The sequence below is a fragment of the Micropterus salmoides genome, unplaced genomic scaffold (genome assembly GCF_014851395.1).
Source record: "Micropterus salmoides isolate LMB-PRFRI ecotype aquatic unplaced genomic scaffold, ASM1485139v1 Ms_hic_scaffold_10, whole genome shotgun sequence".
Classification (NCBI taxonomy): Eukaryota; Metazoa; Chordata; class Actinopteri; order Centrarchiformes; family Centrarchidae; genus Micropterus; species Micropterus salmoides.
The window spans coordinates 22,271,466-22,290,873 of NW_024040041.1; the positions used below are offsets into that span (position 1 = coordinate 22,271,466).

A 19,408-nucleotide genomic window follows, 5' to 3' on the forward strand; every position below is an offset into this window, starting at 1 on the left:
TATCATCCATGTTTTTTTTTCATTCCCGTCTTTATTTTTCCATTTGCATTGTTTATATTTTGTTAGAATTTTGAATGGGTGCAGTTGGTATTAGTTAGTGCCAAAATCTTGCTGCATAAACCGTAACATGTTATAATGGTGAAACACATTCCAGGTAATTCAGTTACAGGTTTTGAGTACACAAGAATTTCCAAAAACCAAATTTCTTTATTCAATGATGCATTTTTCTTTTTTCTTTACACAGTTAAGCTCTTCCTGCTTATTAACACATCATGGTAGTGCTTGGATCTCAAATCTGCCCTACAATACAGACCAAAAAAACATTTACTGGGCTGTGGTAATACTGTTAATAATGGGCAACAAGTTTAGTAAATATTTCCCTTCTTTGCTTGTGTTTTTCCACTCACTTTAGTGATTGAGGCTGTAAGTGTTGTTAAAGCATGCCTGTTGAGTATTTGCAACAACCATCAAAATTTTAAAAAACAAACACAGTGGGGTCTGAAAGGCAAAAAAGAAGGTGCAAAAATCCACAGTAGCAAACTCGGGCTATGCCACTCATGTAGGACTAGATACAACAGCATCTTCTCAGCTGTGCTTGGTGTGCAGCATCTCAGTGAGTAGAGAGTTGCAGGGCAAATCCCCCAGAAGATGGCGCTGGTACAAATACTCCTCAACCTGCAAGCTAATGCTACGTACTTCAGGCAACCGAAGCAGCAGCTGGCCAAACTTGTCTGAGTGTCCTGGATGACTGTGTTGGGTGTGCTCCATCAGGGCCCTGTTCACCCTCTCTTGTATCTGCTCCACCTGCCTGCGGCTCTGCACTGACTTCACATCTAGAGCAGAAAGATGATGCATGGCTCACTCATCATCGACACAATACATGCATACAAAACCGCAACAACACCAACAGAAGCTTAATGCATGAGAGTAACATTAAAAGAAAAATGCACAACTAAAAGCTCACCGGGGTTGAATAGCACCAAGTACTTGAGACAGACGAACTCATGTCTGTCTAACTGGAGTGCCTTCAGTTTTGACACCAGGTCCTGGGTCCTCAATACCAGGCCACTCAATGTCACTCCTGCCTGTGAGATGATGGTCAACACCTTAATCTGAATCAGAAGAAGAGGTCATGATCAGAATTAAAGTTGCTGTGTAACCCAAAACAACAAATAATGTCCAATCTGACATTGTTGAATATGAAGTATTTTGCATTTTGTGCAGTTAAAGTTAAACTGTACCTGTTGTCCTGTGACCAGATATATGCAGCCCTCTTTGCCATAGGTCACCTGTCTGCAGAGGTGATCCAAGACCAGCAGCTCACTCCAACAGCTTTGCAGCAGCACCATCTGGTCCTCCACCTGTGGGAAGCATAAACAATTCTGATGTAGTTGCAAACAAAACGCTATGGCCTTTGACTTCCAGTAAGCACCCAACATATAGCAAAGAATAAATGCCATAGGTCCACTCACACAGCTAATTAGAGATTTAGGTTTACAATGTCATAATTAATCACCTTGAGCTCCTTGAAGAGTGCACTGTTCCTGGCCCACTCCACAAGCCCGAACAGAGTCTGGTCAGCCACTTTGCACATTATGCTGAATGTATTTAGGCAGTCATGTTTGCCTCGGCTGGCCTGCTCTCTCTGTAGAATGGCGAGGACCTTGGCACATAGCTGGCTCTCATCCTGCTCCGCCTCCAGGAGCTGACTTAGGAAACTGTGTGTGAGAGTGTCTGGGGTTTGTGTGGGAGCCTGGGCAAAAGGGGTGGCTGAGCTCGGTGTTGAGCAGGGGGATGATGCTGGTGTGCTTCTTGGAGTGAATGAATTGTTCAGAGTTGGGTGCATTGGATAGTTTGCAGGAGCCAAGCTGTAGCTAAAAGGCACTTCCCCTTTCTCCTGGAAATATCCAGGGAAGGTGCAGTGGTAAAGTCCAGGGTAGGGCAGGGATGGAGGTGTGAGCACCGTGTCTGTGTTCAGATTGTAGTCCAGAGGCATGGGCGGACTCGACTGCACCATGCCAGAGGGATACATGTGAGACTGATGGAAAGCATCAGAGGACAATGTAGTGCTTGTGTGACTGCTCACTAGAAGGTCATTTGGAGCTGTAGGCCCGTGTGTTTGGGTAGTTTCCATTTTAATCCTGTAGGGAGCAGCGTTTTCCTGATGATAAACCTTTTGCTGTTTCATCTGCCTGTCCCGCCGGTACAGAGGTCCAAATTTATTCCTGCCACCTCTCATACGATCTGCTCTTACCGCTATTGACAGAACATCAAACAAATCATTAAGGTTTTAAAACAAGATTTGCCATTGCCAGACATTCCCAGAGATGATTAAGTTGAGAAACCTGATAATATGCCCACTGCACTTTGAGGGCTCAGGTTTGCGCCACAATACAAAGTCATCATAAATAATCTAGGTCATTACAGCTGATCTATGACTTCTTAGATAAGTCATATGGGACAAAAGAACATGCTTGCCAGTGGAACACAAGGCATGTTGCAATAGAGTACAATACAAGTACAAAGGCACACATGAGTGAGTGAGTGAGTGAGTGAGTGAATGTGTGTGTATGTTTCTGTTTGGGGGTGAGGGTTGTTTTCTCTACCTTCTCTCTTCATGCCTACTGCCAAACACTTTTGGAAGCGGCAGAAAGGGCACCGTTTCCTTTGCGAAAGGTTCATGGGGCAGCTTTGTTGTTCTGCACAGGTGTAATGCTTGTTATTCTGCACTGAGCGTTTAAAGAAGCCCTGCAGAGGGAGAGAGAGAGACTGTGAGACTTTTGCTTCATTCTCAGACGATTACAAGACAATCCTGAGTGACAAAATAAAATTATGTATCATTATAGTCGCAGAAATGATATGATAATATCTTAGTTCTATGTTAGTTGACTGTGGCTGTTTGCTGTGTGCTACAACAACAAAGTGAGAATACATGCTTTTCCATGGACTGTCTGAACCCTGTCCCTTACCTTGCAGCTTTCACAAGTGAGCAGTCCATAGTGGTATCCTGACACTTTGTCTCCACAGATGGGACAGCTCTCCTCTGACTCTGCTCTGCTGTCTGCCTCCGTCTTTAACTCCTGAGCTGGATAATGACACCACAATTACACATTAAATGTCAAATGTACAGTATGACACAAACATCTGATACTAAAGTTAGCCAATGTGGCATGAGGTGAGACAACAAGTGCTGGTTGTTCAATGGTGATGGTTATGGTGATGTGCCAAGCTGCTGAAAACATATGCATGTGTCCAGAGAGCAAATTTTGCTCCAACCCTTCTTTCCTGTTCTCATTCTCTCTATTTCTTCTTTACTTTATGTTCAATGCAGAGAAGCCAAAGGTTAGTGGATCCCCCACCGTCTTGCATTTCTTTTCTTTTGCATCAGTGCAGGTAATATCTCAAGTCTGCCACAAAGAAGATGTTAATTAATAATGCCTGGAATGACAACAGAATTACTCTCAGATCTGAGTTAAGGTACTGTAGAATACTCAGTGGTTGAGTGCGAGGCTGACTTGTGTGTCTACTGAGGGTTTTTGTTCAGCTGTTGATAGAATAATGGGAAGTATAGGACCATCGCTCTTTTGCAGACATTACCTTATCACTCAGCTTGATATGCTTGACTATGATCACAGATATGACCCTTTACATAATACCCAGAGGTCACTGGTTATTGTCGTGGAAATTGTATATTGCCGGTAAGCGATTAAGCAAATAATTGAGTAGCAACAAATTGTTGTCTTTGAAGAATTTATTAAAGAGAATAAACAGAGAAGTACTATAAAACAAATACAGCTGGTCCAGAGACCTGCTGCTTAGGGCAGCTTCGGGTACATGGCCCAGAGCAAATTGATGCATAATCATTTACACAGTCTAGGTTTCTTTGTTTTGGGGTACAGGAATTCTCTCCCGGCCTTGAAGGAACATTCAATGAGAGGAAAGGAATAGCAAGTAAGGAAAACACTAAAACAATATCTCAACTCTGACCTAAACAACCCTACATGTGTGGACAGACTAATATAATGATTATAATGATAAAGAAAAAAGTTAATTATAAAAGAACATGTATAAAAGATTAAATGTAAGAGGAAATAATTTTCTGCCATTACAGCTATGAATTCCACAGGAACCTGTCTCCCAAATGAAAATCATATCAATATAATGATATGACATGATCAATATAATTTCTGTTCTACTTCATAATATACATTTCCAGACACTGGTAAATACACTGGTATCTTTATAACACTATACAAACTCAAACTTTATTTCTAATACCTGCCTAAAGGCCACTTTCTATCTTGTACTCACATGTTGATGAGCCTTCCAAAGTTAATAGACCCTCTGAGCAAGTGTCAGGTTGGTGGACAAGGGGCTGGGGCTGCTGTGGGCGATAACCAGGTAGATCCATTCTGGCTGATTGGATGGAACTTCTTAATCAGTCCACCCTGATCTTCATTGTTGCAGAGACCAGGAGACCAGACAGACAGCGCAGGAGAGTCACAGAAAGGCTGGCAGGCAGGCCCAACAGCCCTGGTGGACTGATGGTTGTTTGAGTCCCACGGGTGGACTTCGATCTGTAGTGAGAGTCATAAAACCTCTCCTGACCTCAACTGGCTGGCACTCCTATCCAGTCAGTCAGTCAGTTTTCAGTCAGCAAGCCAGCTAGCCAGCCAGCCCCTCCATGTTAGACAGTCAGATATCCACCTGTTACTGTAGTGAAATGACTCCAGTATCATTGAGCCATCCTGCAGCTCAGTTGATAAGATAAGAGTTAACCGAAGAGTGATTCCTGCATCATTAGTATTATGTATTGTAGCATTGGAATTCATGCAGTGGTGGAAGACGGGCACAGGTCCTTTACTTAAGTAAAAGTAAAGTAACATCACAACAATGTGAAAATACTCCATTGCCAGTAAAAGTAATATCTTATAAATCTGAGGCATTGTGCGATTATTAATGGGGGAAATAATAATAAAGTTCAGCTGCACTAATGTGTTGTCAGTTTTTGTGTGTGTAAAATAATGGAATGGATTTAACCTCATTGATCCTTGGACAGCTATTTAAATGAAACTATCAAAGCTGTTTAGAGGGGAAATCGTTCTTTATTGTAACTGCTAACATCTGATAGACAACTGACACATCAAACAAAGGGCCCCAACTGCATATTTCTATAATGAGGGGTTGCAGGCCAAGTCAAGTAAATTTTGTTCATATAGCCCAAAATCACATATTTGCTCAAGGGGTATTGTATTTTATAAGCTGATCATATGTTTATGTTTTAAATGTTAACCCACAAAGTAACTCGTAACTGTAGATTAAATATAAACGTAATGGAGTAAAAAGTACAATATTTCCACCTGATATATTGTGAAGTAGAAAGTACAAAGCAGCAGAAAATGTAAATATTTACAAATATTTTAAAAGTGCAGAATTTAAGTTAAACATCAGCTATTCATTCTTGAGTAAAATATAATGCATCCATCTTAAAATGCATTCAACAGTAAAATCCCAAGACACTTAGTTTTATTCAGTATTATATAATATTAGCCAATTTGTTGAATCAGAGACTGTGATTATATTGCTCCACATTCCCTGCCAGTGCTTGTGATGTTAAGGTGTCATTCACAAGCCCAAATGCTACATGCTGCTTTGAGGAAGCTCAAAGTGACGTCAAAGAGATAGGGCAGTTCAAGGGTGGATAGTTATGACACCTGCACATTAGCTTGTAAATGTGTTATGACATACATCAATAACTATCAATAGACAGTATCAGGTGTTCATCAATGACACCTGATACTGTCTGTCTTCTTTCAGAAGGTAAATCTTAATGACATGAAAAAAAAATTTCTACAATCCTTGATATGTCCCTGAAAAGCCACAAGTGCTGTGCAGCATGAGTAATCCTGGAAGTTATGGTGCGCTTGGACTTGATAGTGCCATCTAGTGGTATTGTTGAGTATCATTTTTCTAAACCAACCAGTTCTCACTCCCTACTCGTCACATATGGACGCATGGAGAAGACTGAAAAGTGATCGTCCGCCAGAAAACTGATGTTTGGTAGGCCTATTTGTAATATCTTTGTTTATATTTGGAAAACGGGCTGTAGCCTAATTAACATGACTTACTGCCATTAGATGTAAGATGAAGACAATTTTGCAATTATCCTTATGACTCTGCATTATTTTACTTGCTGTGTAGGCCTACCAACCAATCCACTCTTTTTACCTGTTAAAATACCTTTAAATGGCCAATGCAACTCATAAAATGCAGTATTTCACTTGCCAGAAAATGATTGAAGCCTTTTGTTATTGACTGGAAGGTTATTTCTGCCCTGAAATTAGTTGATTTCATTCAGAAGAGTTATATTTGACAGATTATAGCTCACCTAGTACTTTTTACCTCCTAAAATATCTTTAAATGGCCAATACAGCCCATAAAATGCAGTAAGCTATTTCACTTGCAAGAAAGTGATTGAAGAGACTGGGCAATACAGCTTCAGCAGACGGCAATCAGTTGGTCAAGACCCATCGGCATCAGTTTGTAACGCATGGGGATCCCTATAGCGTCATAGTTCAAAGCATTGGGGGAAGCCCTGTAGCATCAGTTTTTGATGGTAAAGGTAGGTATATGATATTAACAGAAGGTTGGGGTGAATGGAGAGCCAGAACCCTGACTTTGACCAGGGCACTGGGGTTCCTGTCCTGTGTGAAAAAAATAGTCAGCCTTAAATATTTTTATTATGCAACTAACTTATGCAAGTGATGTAGGCTAACTTACATGTTAACTGACCAAGGTAGTTATTTAAACCCAAACCATGATATTTTCCTTACGTTAACCAAGTAGTTTTGTTGCCTAAATCTAACAAAATACTTTTTGTGCCTAAACCTAACCAAATTGCAACATTTGAGGACTTTAATAACGTGCCGTTTAAAAAGGGCAATGTATCGAAAGCTAGCATTTTATTTTGAAAGTCTAACCGGACGTTGTATATGTATTGTTGCTAAGCGTTGCTAACTTGACCGCGGAACCTTAAACGTCTAAAAATGTTCAAAAGCGACGCCAAAGGGCCTTGACCAAGCGTCAATATGTGACGAGTGAGAATGTGTTGTCTAAACTGGAGTCAGACTGTAGGCTTCATAGTAAATATATTAATATTAATATATAATACATCTTATAAAACCAGCTGATTTGACACATTTGAGGATAGATCCAAATGAGGCCTAAGAACAACCAAAATAAATCACTGCAAAAGGTAACTTTATTGAATATAACAGAAAACCATCAGCCATCTAGAGTAAAATCACAAGTAGTGCATGGTGTATTCACTTCATTAACATTCATTAACATTTTGTTTCTGTTTGGCAGGGAATTTATATGACACTTTGTGACTTGAAACAATGCCCAGCCACTGCATCTCCATGTAAGACTATTTGCTGTAAGCAGTCGTTGCACAGGGCTCATAACCTTTAGGAGAATGGAGAAAACTACGATTCCTCACTGCTGCTGGAACACACTGTGTCATCCTCAGCGACAAACCACACCTCATTGTGCCTGTTAAACAGCGTCATAGGACTGCAAGAAACAAATGCATGCACAAGCACACACACACAAATTTATTGCAGAATGAAATACTGATGTTTGTCTTTGGGCTTTTTTGTGTTTTTTCTTGTGATTATTACTGAGAAAATTATCCATTTGTTTACCTGTTATATCCAACAGCGTAGTGGAAGCCCTTTTTGTATTCTGCACCAGCTGAGTCAAGGGCAGAAGACAGACTGTAAGCTTTGTTTTTGTCAGACAGGCTCGTCATCCATCCTCCATAGCTCAGTACATACATATTCACATCTGGCGTGTCACGGAAGTACACCTGCATGACAGCAAAGTTTCATTGTCATTCAAACATCATCATGATGATTATCACTTAATGAAGGTTGATGTTTTATTTTTTCTGCCATGTTTTGTCAGATAAGCATACCTTATCATTAGTGGGTTTGGGGGGATCCTTCTGATGTTCAGCTGGCAGCAAGAAATACAATGTGTAGACACCCATTTCCCAAAATTTCTTGTCCATGATTTTCACAACGACAGGAGTTGTCATTTGAATTTTCGTTCCTAAGGATAATCATTCAGAAAATACAACAGTTTTTTTTTTTTTGAAATAGGAAATACATCCAATGTTCTGAATTCCAATAAAACTGTCCGCCAAACAATGTCCGCTCTCTGATCACAACTAAATACTGTAATTATAGGTTAATTTTAGCTGTACCACAAAAAAAGGCACAGATGCAAGCAAAAATTCTCATTTCTTTTGCAGACTTTAAAAAGTTATACTCAAACATCTGGAATGCTACTTGTATTATTGTCCGTGCAGGGTTGCTAGGGGGCTGGGGCCAATTCAAGCCGACATTGGGATACTCCCTGGACTGATCTGGAATACTATATTGTAAGTGGTGGGCTGTTTTGATTTTTTGCCTTATGCCTATGTATGTTTATTTTTGTGCTCTCTTTAAAATGTGAATACCTGTTTCAATAAAATATTAAATAAAACATAAATAAATAAGTGGATGCACACACACACATACACGAACACGTCTCACCATTCACGTTGGCACCAGTGATGTAGTCATACAGTCGTCTGAACGCTCTAACTTGTGCAATCTCCTGGAAGAAGGATGTCTCATCAGTTGCAACCCATTTCACAGAGTCATAGTGGCGGACCTTAGGGACATAGTAACATGGTAAGTCGGGCTTTTTGGAAGTTTATTGTATCTGAAATGTGAAAAGGTTTCTCTCTTGCTCATACACACTTACCTCATATTGGTCAGTCTCACAAATCAGGTCAAACAGCAGGCATTGTTCTGTCTCAGAACAGAACTGTAACTGAGATGAGTTTCTGTGTAATTAGAGGGGAAATTATTATAAAAGACACAGACGCGGTTAATTATCAGTAATCATCTGTGTCGTGATCTGTGATTAGTAGCTTCAATTCATCGTATATCCATTGATCTACTTCATGAGCTGATTAGTAATTTTCAAATTTGATTTGTGGAGGTAACAGCACTTCTAGTTTTCTAATAAACAAAAACATTTACTCATTTTGGTCAGCTGAAGCAATCCACTGAAAACTAGGCTTACCCAATTCTGGCCTCAGCTGTAAACACCAGCAGAAAGCCAACAAGCCCTGAAAGATAAATCCTGAGACACACATGTTTTCACTCAACACTTAACAAGCCATTTTTGTTCATCCGGTGAGAAGAGGACAGTTTTCACACAACATTTAAGTTTAGTTCATACGCAAAGGCATTTCTAATCTAGGATCAGTCTGGACAGTAAGATTGTACTTACATTGTGGCAGTGTTGGGTTCCGTGCATTCAAAAATTGTATCTTTGCAGTCTGGTCCAAAACAACTATTTATTCCAACTCTGGTTATGAAAGGAAAACTGGCCCCTCCCTGATTCCATAACACAAACCAGAGAATAGAGGGTTAGGACCAATGGAAACCCAACGAATTGTGAAACAGAGAGTCACGTTTGACTGTGTCATTGACATGTTTTGTAACTTTTGTAGTATCTCTGTGAAGGACGTGATGACCTTAAGAAGGTCAAAGAAGATATATTTTGGACTACTCTGTGCCAGCAACACCTATACACAACCCAGTACAACAGCACTGCAACAAATAACAAAACCTTTGTGAAGCAATAGTTCAAAGCTCAGTTTTGGTTGGGGCTGTCAGAAAGATGTTGATACCTTTTACTGACGTTTAACAACACCATACAAAGGTTAACTAGAAATATTGTTTGTGTGTATTATTGTGTGGGTGAACATGTGCATAATTACTGTAATATGAGGCGTGTAGGTGACAAACAGGTTCTCCTTAGTGTCTGTGGTTTCTCCCTAAAAGGCCAATTAACTGGCCTAAATCTGAAAAGCCAGACTCCAATTTATTACTTAAGTCACGCTGAAATGTAAAAGACTCATGGTTTTGCATTCCAATCGGAGATAGTGAGTCTGGAAACATACAAAAGTCCAAGAAAACACTGTTATCTTCTAGCCTTGTGCCTTAGCTACTGTGTTCCTATCAGCAGGGCTGGACAGGTAATCCGGCATACCCGGTGGGCCGAATCACCTTTGGGGCCGGTGCAACGTTAATTATGTATTCATGTCTGTTTTTTAAAAAATGGACCATGGATTGGCCCATAAAGCAGGGACAGCGGCCCATTGGGTAATTTTCTATACTGACACTGGGCCGGCCCAATCACATCTCTTACTAGCCCCTACCCCCTCTGCTCTCTGTTTCTTGCGTTATGGCCCCCCCAAAAATGTTTAGACGGCTGCCGCCAAATGCGCGAAAACAACCGATATGTTTGCTACTGGGGCTGCAGTAGCTTCAACATCAGCTGCAGTACCCGACGTAGAGCAGGCACACAGGCACTTGAAGGAATAAAGGAGAGCCGTAGCCCTAGCCTGGCAGAGGAGGAGGCGTGTGTTAGCGAGTGACAAAGTCACAGGGCCCAGTGAGAAAGTGAGCAGGAGGAGTGTGGAGGTGAAGCGGTAAGCATGGAGTAGCTCAGCCTGTAGGGAGGGTCATTTACACAGGGGACGCTGGGGACATGTAGGCTACTCACAACGTTTTGAAAGCATATGTTAAAAATCTTCTGATAAGAAATGTTAATTAACAAAGACAAATGCTATGATGTTAGAGTAATGTTAAAGTATGTAATGATGGTGCAGAAAATGTCTCCAGAAATGGTCCCCAGAATGCAGGAAATTAAGTGTTTAATGCTCAAAATCTTCTGGGGGAGGATCCCCAGACCGACCTATCAACTATTTCATCAGTATATATTTTTCCCCTAAATAGTAGGGCTGTTAAAATATATTCTTGTCTTGTTGTCATGCCCACAATCTTGTGCAAAATCGGTCGATTTTTTGCCCCAGTCCAGCCCTGCCTATCAGCCAGCTGTTGTCACCCTGGAGGGAGAGACACAGAGGCAAAGAGCGACTTGTGGGGTCTGCCAGGGACCCCCAGCATGACTTGTATATGAGCCTCACCTCCACTGTTACACGAATTAAGCCCACTGAGAAAATTGCTCCCCAATTATGAATCTTCAATTTTAGAACACATTTGTGTACATTAAAACACATTTATTTATAGCCTAGATCTTAACCTTACATTTGAATGGTTAGGATGTTCTAACATAGGTTATGTCAGAGAAATACGGCAGAATGAAAAGCATGGGAAGTCAGTATACACAGACGCAGAGATCAGTCTATATAATGACGTCATACTAAATAGTGTGCGATATTTTAATATAAATTTGCTTTATTGGCATGAATGTTAATAGAACAGTATTGCCAAAGCTTCAAGGAAAATACAAAAGAACAATTCAAATTGTACAGTTTAATAAATAAAATAAGATAAATAAAATAGTAAACATGTGTGTGTGTTTAAGTAAAAATAGATAAATAAAAATTAAGTTATTGAAACAAATAAATACATTTTAAAAAACAGTAAATGTGTGTGTTCGTTTAAAGAACTATGTGAATTGAATTCATACACCCTATCAAATAAATAAAATAAAATAAAACAGTAAATGTGTGTGTGAGTGTGTTTGTGTGTGTGTGTGTGTGTGTGTATGTTAAATGAACTGTATGAATTCAATTCACACAGCTCACCAAATCAATCAATTGCATGTTGCTAGTTGGCTATAAAACATCGCTAAGGCTGCCAATGGAGGTGGTGACTCACATTTTTACTCTCAACATGAGTGAAACGCCTATTTCCCATGTTATATTATTTACCACCACATTGTACAGAAGGTCCTAAATGACCAACCTCTGGCCTACACAGAAACAAAAAATGGGGCTGAGACAGAAATGATGGACTAATTATGTAAGAATTAATGTCACAAAAGAATTGCTTTGTCCCTTTTGTTGGCACAGACCACATGATACCTGTTTTCTACCTGCAGAACAACAAACACCTGAAGTTGGTTCCTATTTCAAGAACATGCATTCAACCATGAGACAAAAGACCCCATTCACACCCATGTGCACAATAGATCAGCGTGTTTTGGTGCATAATCTCGATACATAGAAAAAAAACACAATTGCAGATCATATAAAATTGGTTACTCAAGGTGATAGTGAATTAATCATAAACATTATAATCCTGAGTAAAATATAATTTTAAGTGATCACCATACCTGAAACGATACAAAAAAGCCAATCATGCTAAAACAAAATAACAAAAGGCAACTTTGTTGTGTTTTCCCCATAGAGTCTTTTTTTTAATACATTTTCTATTTCAGTGACATAAAAAACATATTATGCCTTCTCCTTAAATAGCTTTGCTTTGCTGCAAAAAAGGGAAATTTGACACTGATGACTATTAGGCCATTAGTCGTTTGTATGAAGATCCTGTTAAACATAAATAAAGTGATATTCTTGTGTCAAAATAAAGATATTTGACATTTGAATGCAGACCTCCTGTCCTGTTTCTGAAAAACTCATGAAACTTAACACATGTCAGAAGTGGATGATATGGGTTTGGGCATGGGTGGAAAAATGGCCCCATGAGGAACCCCTGTGGCATGTTTCACTTAGATGTATGACATTTGGGAGGCAATTGTATCATGTCCAGGAGCCTTGAATTCAGTGGTCAATTAATAAAATAAGCATCAAATTTAAGTAGTTAAAGACGTTCGCAATGAAAAGTTTTTCAAAGTATGAGACGTGGCGTCGAATTCCGATGTTTCGTCATGAAACAGGAAGCTGTTGTGACGTCACATGTTACACTTCCGCATTGGCTTCACTTTTTAGACCAAGAGTACATATACTGGAACATAAGGTATAATTTTGTTTTCACAGGAAGTGACTTTTAACTCCTTCGTGCAGTGTCCAAAATGCATGAAAATTTAGAGCTGTGTCAACCAACCTCTGGCAACGACTCAGGGGCTGTGTTGCACCTCAACGTGCAGGAAGCCCGTTCATCACTCCTTGCAGCTTTAATCATGTGTGAAATTCTATTCCATGCACATACCACTGCATTACCAAATTATGCACAAGGACATAATAGACAGACCTGGTCATTCAAAAAACATCTTTTTAAGCTGCATAAAAGGAAGTAAATGTAAAATGTACAAAACACTGAATGGGGTAATGTAACCTAAGTAGAACAGCAGCGTAGACCTTCTGTATGACAAAGCAAATAGAAAGACATAAGAAACCCTCCCTCAGGCCTTAGTCCACCTCTCACGCATATTCATTCTCAAGGATCACAAAACACAGCTCAGCTCTGTTCATTCTAATGCTGTCTGGTAAGTAGGGAACAACCTTCAGCCAACATTAAACTTCATCATTTGTTGCTGCTGATGCTTGCTGATGCTTCCAGTGTGTGTTGAATAGGTTGTTATAGTATAAATTCTGTCAACAGTAATAGTTAATCCTAAGGCAAACATGTGATCTTGTTTATGTGAAGAATAAATGGAAAAATGAGTTCCCCAATTAGGAAATTTTGCATGAATGTGCCCTCAAGTCGGAACAACAACTCGAAAGTCTACAAAGGTTTTGGTACACAACTTGCCGAGTTGACATCATATTATGCAAAAATCATACGAAAGTAAATGCTTTTTGTTAAAGCAACATTATGTAGTATTTTTATAATAAAATAACAGCTTCTGCCACTCGGCCTGCAGTGTCTGGTATTTCACTATTTAACAGTGAATTACCGGGCAGGACATCAATCGCAAGAACGGTGTAAAGCTTTATGGCACTACATCACACCAACACAATCATTCTACAAGAAGAAGCAAAAAGTATATGTACAATTTAAGTGCTTTGGAAGAAGCTAGCTCGGTATTGTTAGCGTGGACAGAGGGGCAGAGGCTGCGAAGAGACCGAAGAAGACATTGTCAGAGGAAGTAAAGAAGCGGGAAAAGAGAGTGGCCAAGCAAGAGATGGACAAGAGTAAATATTGGGCTGACTTTTACTTGCTGACTAGCTGAAAGGATGCAAGACAGATGCCGAGCTGGCCTTCCTTGATGTTTGACTGTGTTAACAAAGTTGTCGACAGACAGAGATTTAGCCATTGGCTATAAATCTAGAGTTCATGTTAGCAAATTTACTAGATAATATACTGTAACATTACTCTAAGCGCTTGCATTGGTTTCTGTCTTGCTTTGTGGCTAGCTTGCCTCCCAAGTTATAAATGACATTATGCTGCTGGTAGTAGAGAGCGGTGCTGGTGCTGTGCTGTAGCGATGAGTGGACAACATAACCAAACTCAGGAGTCCATGGCAAAGGTGAAGAGACAGAAGAAGACGTTGACGGAAGAACGAGAAGAAAAAGACAGTGAGCAAGCAAGAGGCTCCCAGATGTTGGCTGCTAGAAATAAAAGGCTGCAAGACAGACACCAATTTGGCATTCTTCTTGTGTACACAGATGGACTAGAAAGTATTATTGCTATGACTTGGTGGTCTTGCATTTGCTTGATGGTGCTAGTTTTTGATTGTAAGTAATGTGATCATAACAAATGCATTTCCAGCCATTCTTATTGTGGTCTGACCCTCCATTGGTCACAGTGAGAAACTGCAACATAAAATTTGCTGTCAAATCGGTATAATCGTTAATAATAACAATAGTATTATATTTACTAATTATTGGTGTGATTATTGAAAAATAACTACAGTAAAAAATTGCTAGTAAATATGCTATTAGAAAATCAATGTTTTTTGGTGTGTAGAAAAGTCTACCCTACTATAGGGTAGGTATTATATAAAATACAACATAAAACACCCTGTTAACACCTCCATTTTGGGTGCTGCCACTTCATCAGTTTCTGAGAGGAAACCCTACATACAAAAACTGTAGGAAAGAAAATAATTCCCCACTCAATCTACCTGTATAAAATAAGGTTAGGAAGTAATATCAATTGAATTGGGCTTAAGAAATAATATCGAAAATTAATAAATATTGATATTATAATAATTGATATTGATATTGTAATAATAAATAAATATTGTTTTTTTTCCAAGCTTTGTCTGAGTGGAGGCCCACAGTCTTAGGCCTATATTAATTATATTGTAAAATAAACATTCAATTAAAAAAAAGTGAAGATCGTGAGAACAGAGAACAGCTCTGTTTAATTTACACATAATAATTCAAAACTGGACTCACATTTAGAGAACAGAAACTATTAACCGTTTGTGTACCATATACATTGACTAGACGCTGACCGACCACAGTGGTTATATTTGTTTTGATCACAGTTATTACAAGGGACAGTTCAGCAGTTGCTGGATATAGGGACATGCCCATACTGTCCCTACTAAATTCTACGTCCTTGAATGTATCTTTATCACTAATGTAGGCCTACACTTTGTTGTCAAACAATGAATACCAATAAATAGACCAATAAATGGCTAAGCTCTTTGAACGTTTCTTCCACCTTCATGTAAACACTTCAAGAAGAGCAGAATATTGGATACACAATTTTATCTCTGGGTCTATTAGTGTGTTCTGCAGCTGTCTCGACAGATCTGGCGGTAGACTTGAGTGTATTTTTAATCATCAGTGTTTCCTGCCCTCCAGTGGTCACAATGAGAAACTGCAACACATTCAATTCGTCAAGTTGACGACAATGCAAACAGCATGCTACCGGAATGTACTTCTGGTAGTTACTTTCAAAGTTAAGTTTCAAAATTCATTCAGAAACTCAGTGTCAATACAGTATGGTACAGTTTTTTTACGTGGATGATATTATTATTATTATTATATAATTATTATTATTATTATTATTATTATTATTAAAGAGGTATCAACAAGGGTAGGCTACTAGACATTTAATGTTAATGTTATCTCTATTTCTAATGTAGACCTACTTTATTATCAAATATGAATCAAATATGAAGTGAAGAATGAGTGGCCAGTCTTATAAACGCATGATGTTATGTGAGTGATGTGCTGCAGTTTTCAAGGGAGTCGTTTAAAGAACTACAACTCCCAAGTACTGAGTAGGCTTAAGTGACCCATTTAGTTAATCGCTGGGCTTATGTAGGTAATGTTGCCGCATGTCCCGATGTAACTTGGCAGTGTCCCCCCTCTCTAAATGCTGCAGTAACGTAAGTTTAGCCATCCGCTAGTTTAGTACAGTCTTTATTTCGCATATCTGCCGCTGTGGAGGACGCGCTGCTCGCTCTACAGGTTGGTAGACTACAACACCACCTACAAGCCGACCTACAAGGCCTCTGAGTCTGAACTATGGTGTGGTTTACTCGTCCTGTAGGAATTATAGCGACCTTACTGTAAATGTTATCCCCAGTGGCAACACTGTAGTTTATATTCAAGTGGATTCAATATGGGATGATATACAGTGGTGGGACTTACTAAGTAGGTTACATTCCTCAAATACTGTATATAACCACAATTTATAATTGTAATAATTGTGAGTATTATAATTTTATGCTATGTTTCTACTTCAATGTATTTCAGAGGAATATATTGTAAATTTTACTCCACTAAATGCATGTTACAGCGGCAGTTTCTAGTTATTTATTAAACCTGACCCATTGTCTTAGATTAAAATTACCCGATTGGTATTTGTGGTTAAATTTGGCTCCACATAAAGATTTGAATGTTTTTATGTACATGGGTATATAGGGGTTGACAAATTCAAATATACAATTCTGATCAGAACATACACAATCAAGACTTAAGGCACCAAACAATATTATTATAATTATTATGTTATATGATAATAACTGTATGAAGAGGCTATTCTGTAAAGTGAGAACTTTTACTTTTGGTGATATATGTTGTGTATCTCAAAAATGCACTTGATATATATACTGAGTGCAGTTATACCTGTTAAATGGTTCAAGCGGGAATTAAGTGCCTCTATGGACAAAGCACTCAACTTGCTGTTCTAGGCAGCTAAACATTCCAGGATACATAAATGAGATTAGAGCCAATATAATCTTTGAACAAATACCAAACTGGCCTCAGTAGTGCCTCACAGCAGCGGCGCTGAATACTCACGTCCGGTGACTTAATTTGTTGAGTTTTGATTTAAATTAATTGTTTAGAGCAAAAACTTAATTTTTTTAATTTGTACTTAAGTACAAATGAGAGACAACTGCATTGTGTGGTGGTTCAGTTTTCTTATTTATGTGCAATCAAACAGTCTTTTTTTGTTACGGTGCTTTTTTTAAACACTCACATAAGTTTTCATGCACAGTAAGTAAGTAAGTAAGTAAGTAAGAAATTAGTAACAGAATGCACAATAGGAAAAATGGTATCACAAAAAAAAAACATCTTTATTTTACAGAATGGTGATGATGATGATATAATATTATGAGAGGAATATGCTTTTAAATACATTTCCCTGTTCACAGCATTTTTTGACTGAGCCGTCAGGATCTTTCTGGGCCTTGAGGTCAGAGGTCAAAGAGCCATGGGAACCAGGAGTGTGCTGGTAACTGGGTGCTCCTCTGGCATTGGCTTGGCTGTGGCTGCTCGGCTCGCCAAGGATGAGCTTAGACGGTTTAAAGGTCAGCCATTCACTGTCCTCTACCAAAAAACAAAACAAAACAACTTTAGATGATAGAAATAACAGCTACTGACTACCAGTGTATTCATTGTTTCTGTGAGGCAGTGGTAGCCACAATGAGGGATCTTAATAAACGGGGACCGTTGGAGTCAGCGGCAGGTGACTCCTTAAACAAAACCCTGGAAATCAAACAGTTAGATGCCTGTTGTGAAGCCTCCATCAGAGAGTGTGTCAACAGCCTACCGGACAGACGGGTGGACGTTCTCGGTCTGTCTCCTCTTGTTCACATTATCATAGACATGTTTAATGTTAAGACCTCTCCACAAGCACATAATGATATATGATACTCTGCTGTTATAGTGAACAATGCTGGTGTTGGCATGATTGGACCACTGGAGTGCCAAAGTATCGCTGCCATGAAGGAGCTCTTTGACACAAACTTCTTTGGCATGACACGGCTGGTGAAGGAGTTGCTGCCCGACATGAAGCGGAGGCAGAGTGGCCATATTGTGGTGATGAGCAGCGTCATGGGAATACAGGGTGCGTTTGGGTCGGGGAGATTAACAGAAGAACAATTAAAAGAGAGTTAAGAGGTTACTTACTAATTTTTGTTGTTTCCACACAGGTCTTCTGTTCAATGACGTCTACTCAGCCTCCAAATTTGCTGTGGAAGGATTTTGTGAAAGTCTGGCAATGCAAGCAATGAAGTTTAACATCAAGTGATTACATGTCATGAAAAATACATTTTCTATCTTTAACTGAATGCAGCCACTGTCACAAGTGAAACTTTAGTCATCAGTAAGCCCACAATGGTAAGATTTTTTACAACTCGTTGACTGTAATGGAAAAGTGGTCCTATATGTATCTTTTTTCATATCTCTGTGACAAGGATGACTCTAGTGGAACCCGGCCCCGTGGTAACAGAGTTTGAAAGGAAAGTGTATGAGGATGCTGAGAAGATGGATCTATCAGGGACAGACGAGGAGACGGCCAAAATCTTCCGTGAAGTTTACCTGCCATACTCTAAAAAGATCTTTGCCTCGTTAGGCCAGACACCAGAGGAAGTGGCTGAGGCAAGTGGTTTCAATTTGAGTTTAAAAGGTCACTAAAACAATTGTTTTGCCAGTGAAAACGCATAATGAGTGTTGAAATATTTTTGTTTTTATTGTTCAGCAAACCATTAAAGTTATCACAGCCAAGGAGCCTCCTCTGCGCCACCAGACCAACCGCCTGTACATGCCCATGACTGCACTGAAGCATGCAGATCCAACCGGTCGTCTACCGCTGGACACCTTCTATAAGATGACCTTTAAACATAATAGCGTGGTCAATGCTTTTCTTGGGGTGCTGCAGATGCTGCAGAGGAGGGCAGGGGAGAAATAAAGATTGTACTGTCAAGTTGCACAGAATATAAATATTATTCTTAAGGAAACAGTGATTGACTGCGGTAGCTACAACATGGCATAGGCCATAGGAGGATGTACAATCTGTAATATGTACTGTAATATGCACATCATATTTATGGAATTTCTTTCTTTTAGTTTGTACAAGTAAATACTGTATAATAGCGATGTGAAGCACTCTTCCATTTTGTGTTCTCATTAAATAAGAAGTTTATTTGGTTTAGTCTTACTTTTAAACGAGATCAAGAACAGGGCATAAAAATAAAACATTAATGAGGATTACTATACTGTAATGATTTAAAGAAGATTTGTTGTAATCTTATTACAAAACTAGTAAATTAAGTAATAATAGTACCATACTGTATTAGATTCCGCAGACAGACTGGCAAACAAACAAAGAAATAAGTAATATATGCTTCAGACTTGTGGATCCAGGCCACGATAAAAGATAATTTC

General features: G+C 39.2%; 3 protein-coding genes across 3 annotated transcripts; 1 reads left to right on the top strand and 2 right to left on the bottom strand.

The window, feature by feature from the left end:
• Positions 1-11: 11 nt before the first annotated feature.
• nr5a5 (nuclear receptor subfamily 5, group A, member 5) lies at positions 12-4,566 on the bottom strand. The gene is made up of 7 exons (XM_038709949.1): positions 4,312-4,566; positions 2,970-3,085; positions 2,607-2,748; positions 1,517-2,256; positions 1,242-1,361; positions 965-1,112; positions 12-833 (listed from the first exon to the last, which is right to left on the bottom strand). The coding sequence occupies exons 1-7, from the start codon at positions 4,409-4,411 to the stop codon at positions 586-588; spliced, it is 1,614 nt and encodes a 537-aa protein (XP_038565877.1). The 5' UTR covers positions 4,412-4,566; the 3' UTR covers positions 12-585.
• Positions 4,567-7,243: 2,677 nt separating this feature from the next.
• On the bottom strand, positions 7,244-9,471 carry soul5 (heme-binding protein soul5). The gene is made up of 7 exons (XM_038709992.1): positions 9,349-9,471; positions 9,139-9,198; positions 8,815-8,896; positions 8,601-8,721; positions 7,979-8,115; positions 7,707-7,870; positions 7,244-7,575 (listed from the first exon to the last, which is right to left on the bottom strand). Coding segments are annotated over exons 1-7 (654 nt in total). The 5' UTR covers positions 9,351-9,471; the 3' UTR covers positions 7,244-7,487.
• A 6,592-nt stretch (positions 9,472-16,063) lies between these two features.
• Positions 16,064-19,166, top strand: LOC119896519 (retinol dehydrogenase 8). The gene is made up of 7 exons (XM_038709981.1): positions 16,064-16,204; positions 17,395-17,550; positions 17,655-17,816; positions 17,910-18,089; positions 18,175-18,268; positions 18,439-18,622; positions 18,723-19,166. The coding sequence occupies exons 2-7, from the start codon at positions 17,454-17,456 to the stop codon at positions 18,930-18,932; spliced, it is 927 nt and encodes a 308-aa protein (XP_038565909.1). The 5' UTR covers positions 16,064-16,204; positions 17,395-17,453; the 3' UTR covers positions 18,933-19,166.
• The last annotated feature ends 242 nt before the right edge of the window (positions 19,167-19,408 follow it).

Bases quoted from the DNA above. Each gene is read 5' to 3' on its own strand.
- nr5a5 (XM_038709949.1), bottom strand. From the start codon at position 4,411: ATGGATCTACCTGGTTATCGCCCACAGCAGCCCCAGCCCCTTGTCCAC. The intron at 2,257-2,606 runs GTAGAGAAAACA...TTCTGTCAATAG, and splicing joins AGTAGGCATGAAGAGAGAAG to CGGTAAGAGCAGATCGTATG. The intron at 1,113-1,241 runs GTACAGTTTAAC...CTTCTGATTCAG, and splicing joins ATCTGGTCACAGGACAACAG to ATTAAGGTGTTGACCATCAT.
- soul5 (XM_038709992.1), bottom strand. The intron at 8,897-9,138 runs GTAAGCCTAGTT...CTAATTACACAG, and splicing joins ACAGCTGAGGCCAGAATTGG to AAACTCATCTCAGTTACAGT. The intron at 7,576-7,706 runs GTAAACAAATGG...TGTTTCTTGCAG, and splicing joins TACGCTGTTGGATATAACAG to TCCTATGACGCTGTTTAACA.
- LOC119896519 (XM_038709981.1), top strand. From the start codon at position 17,454: ATGGGAACCAGGAGTGTGCTGGTAACTGGGTGCTCCTCTGGCATTGGC. The intron at 18,090-18,174 runs GTGCGTTTGGGT...GTTTCCACACAG, and splicing joins CAGCGTCATGGGAATACAGG to GTCTTCTGTTCAATGACGTC. The intron at 18,623-18,722 runs GCAAGTGGTTTC...TTTATTGTTCAG, and splicing joins CACCAGAGGAAGTGGCTGAG to CAAACCATTAAAGTTATCAC.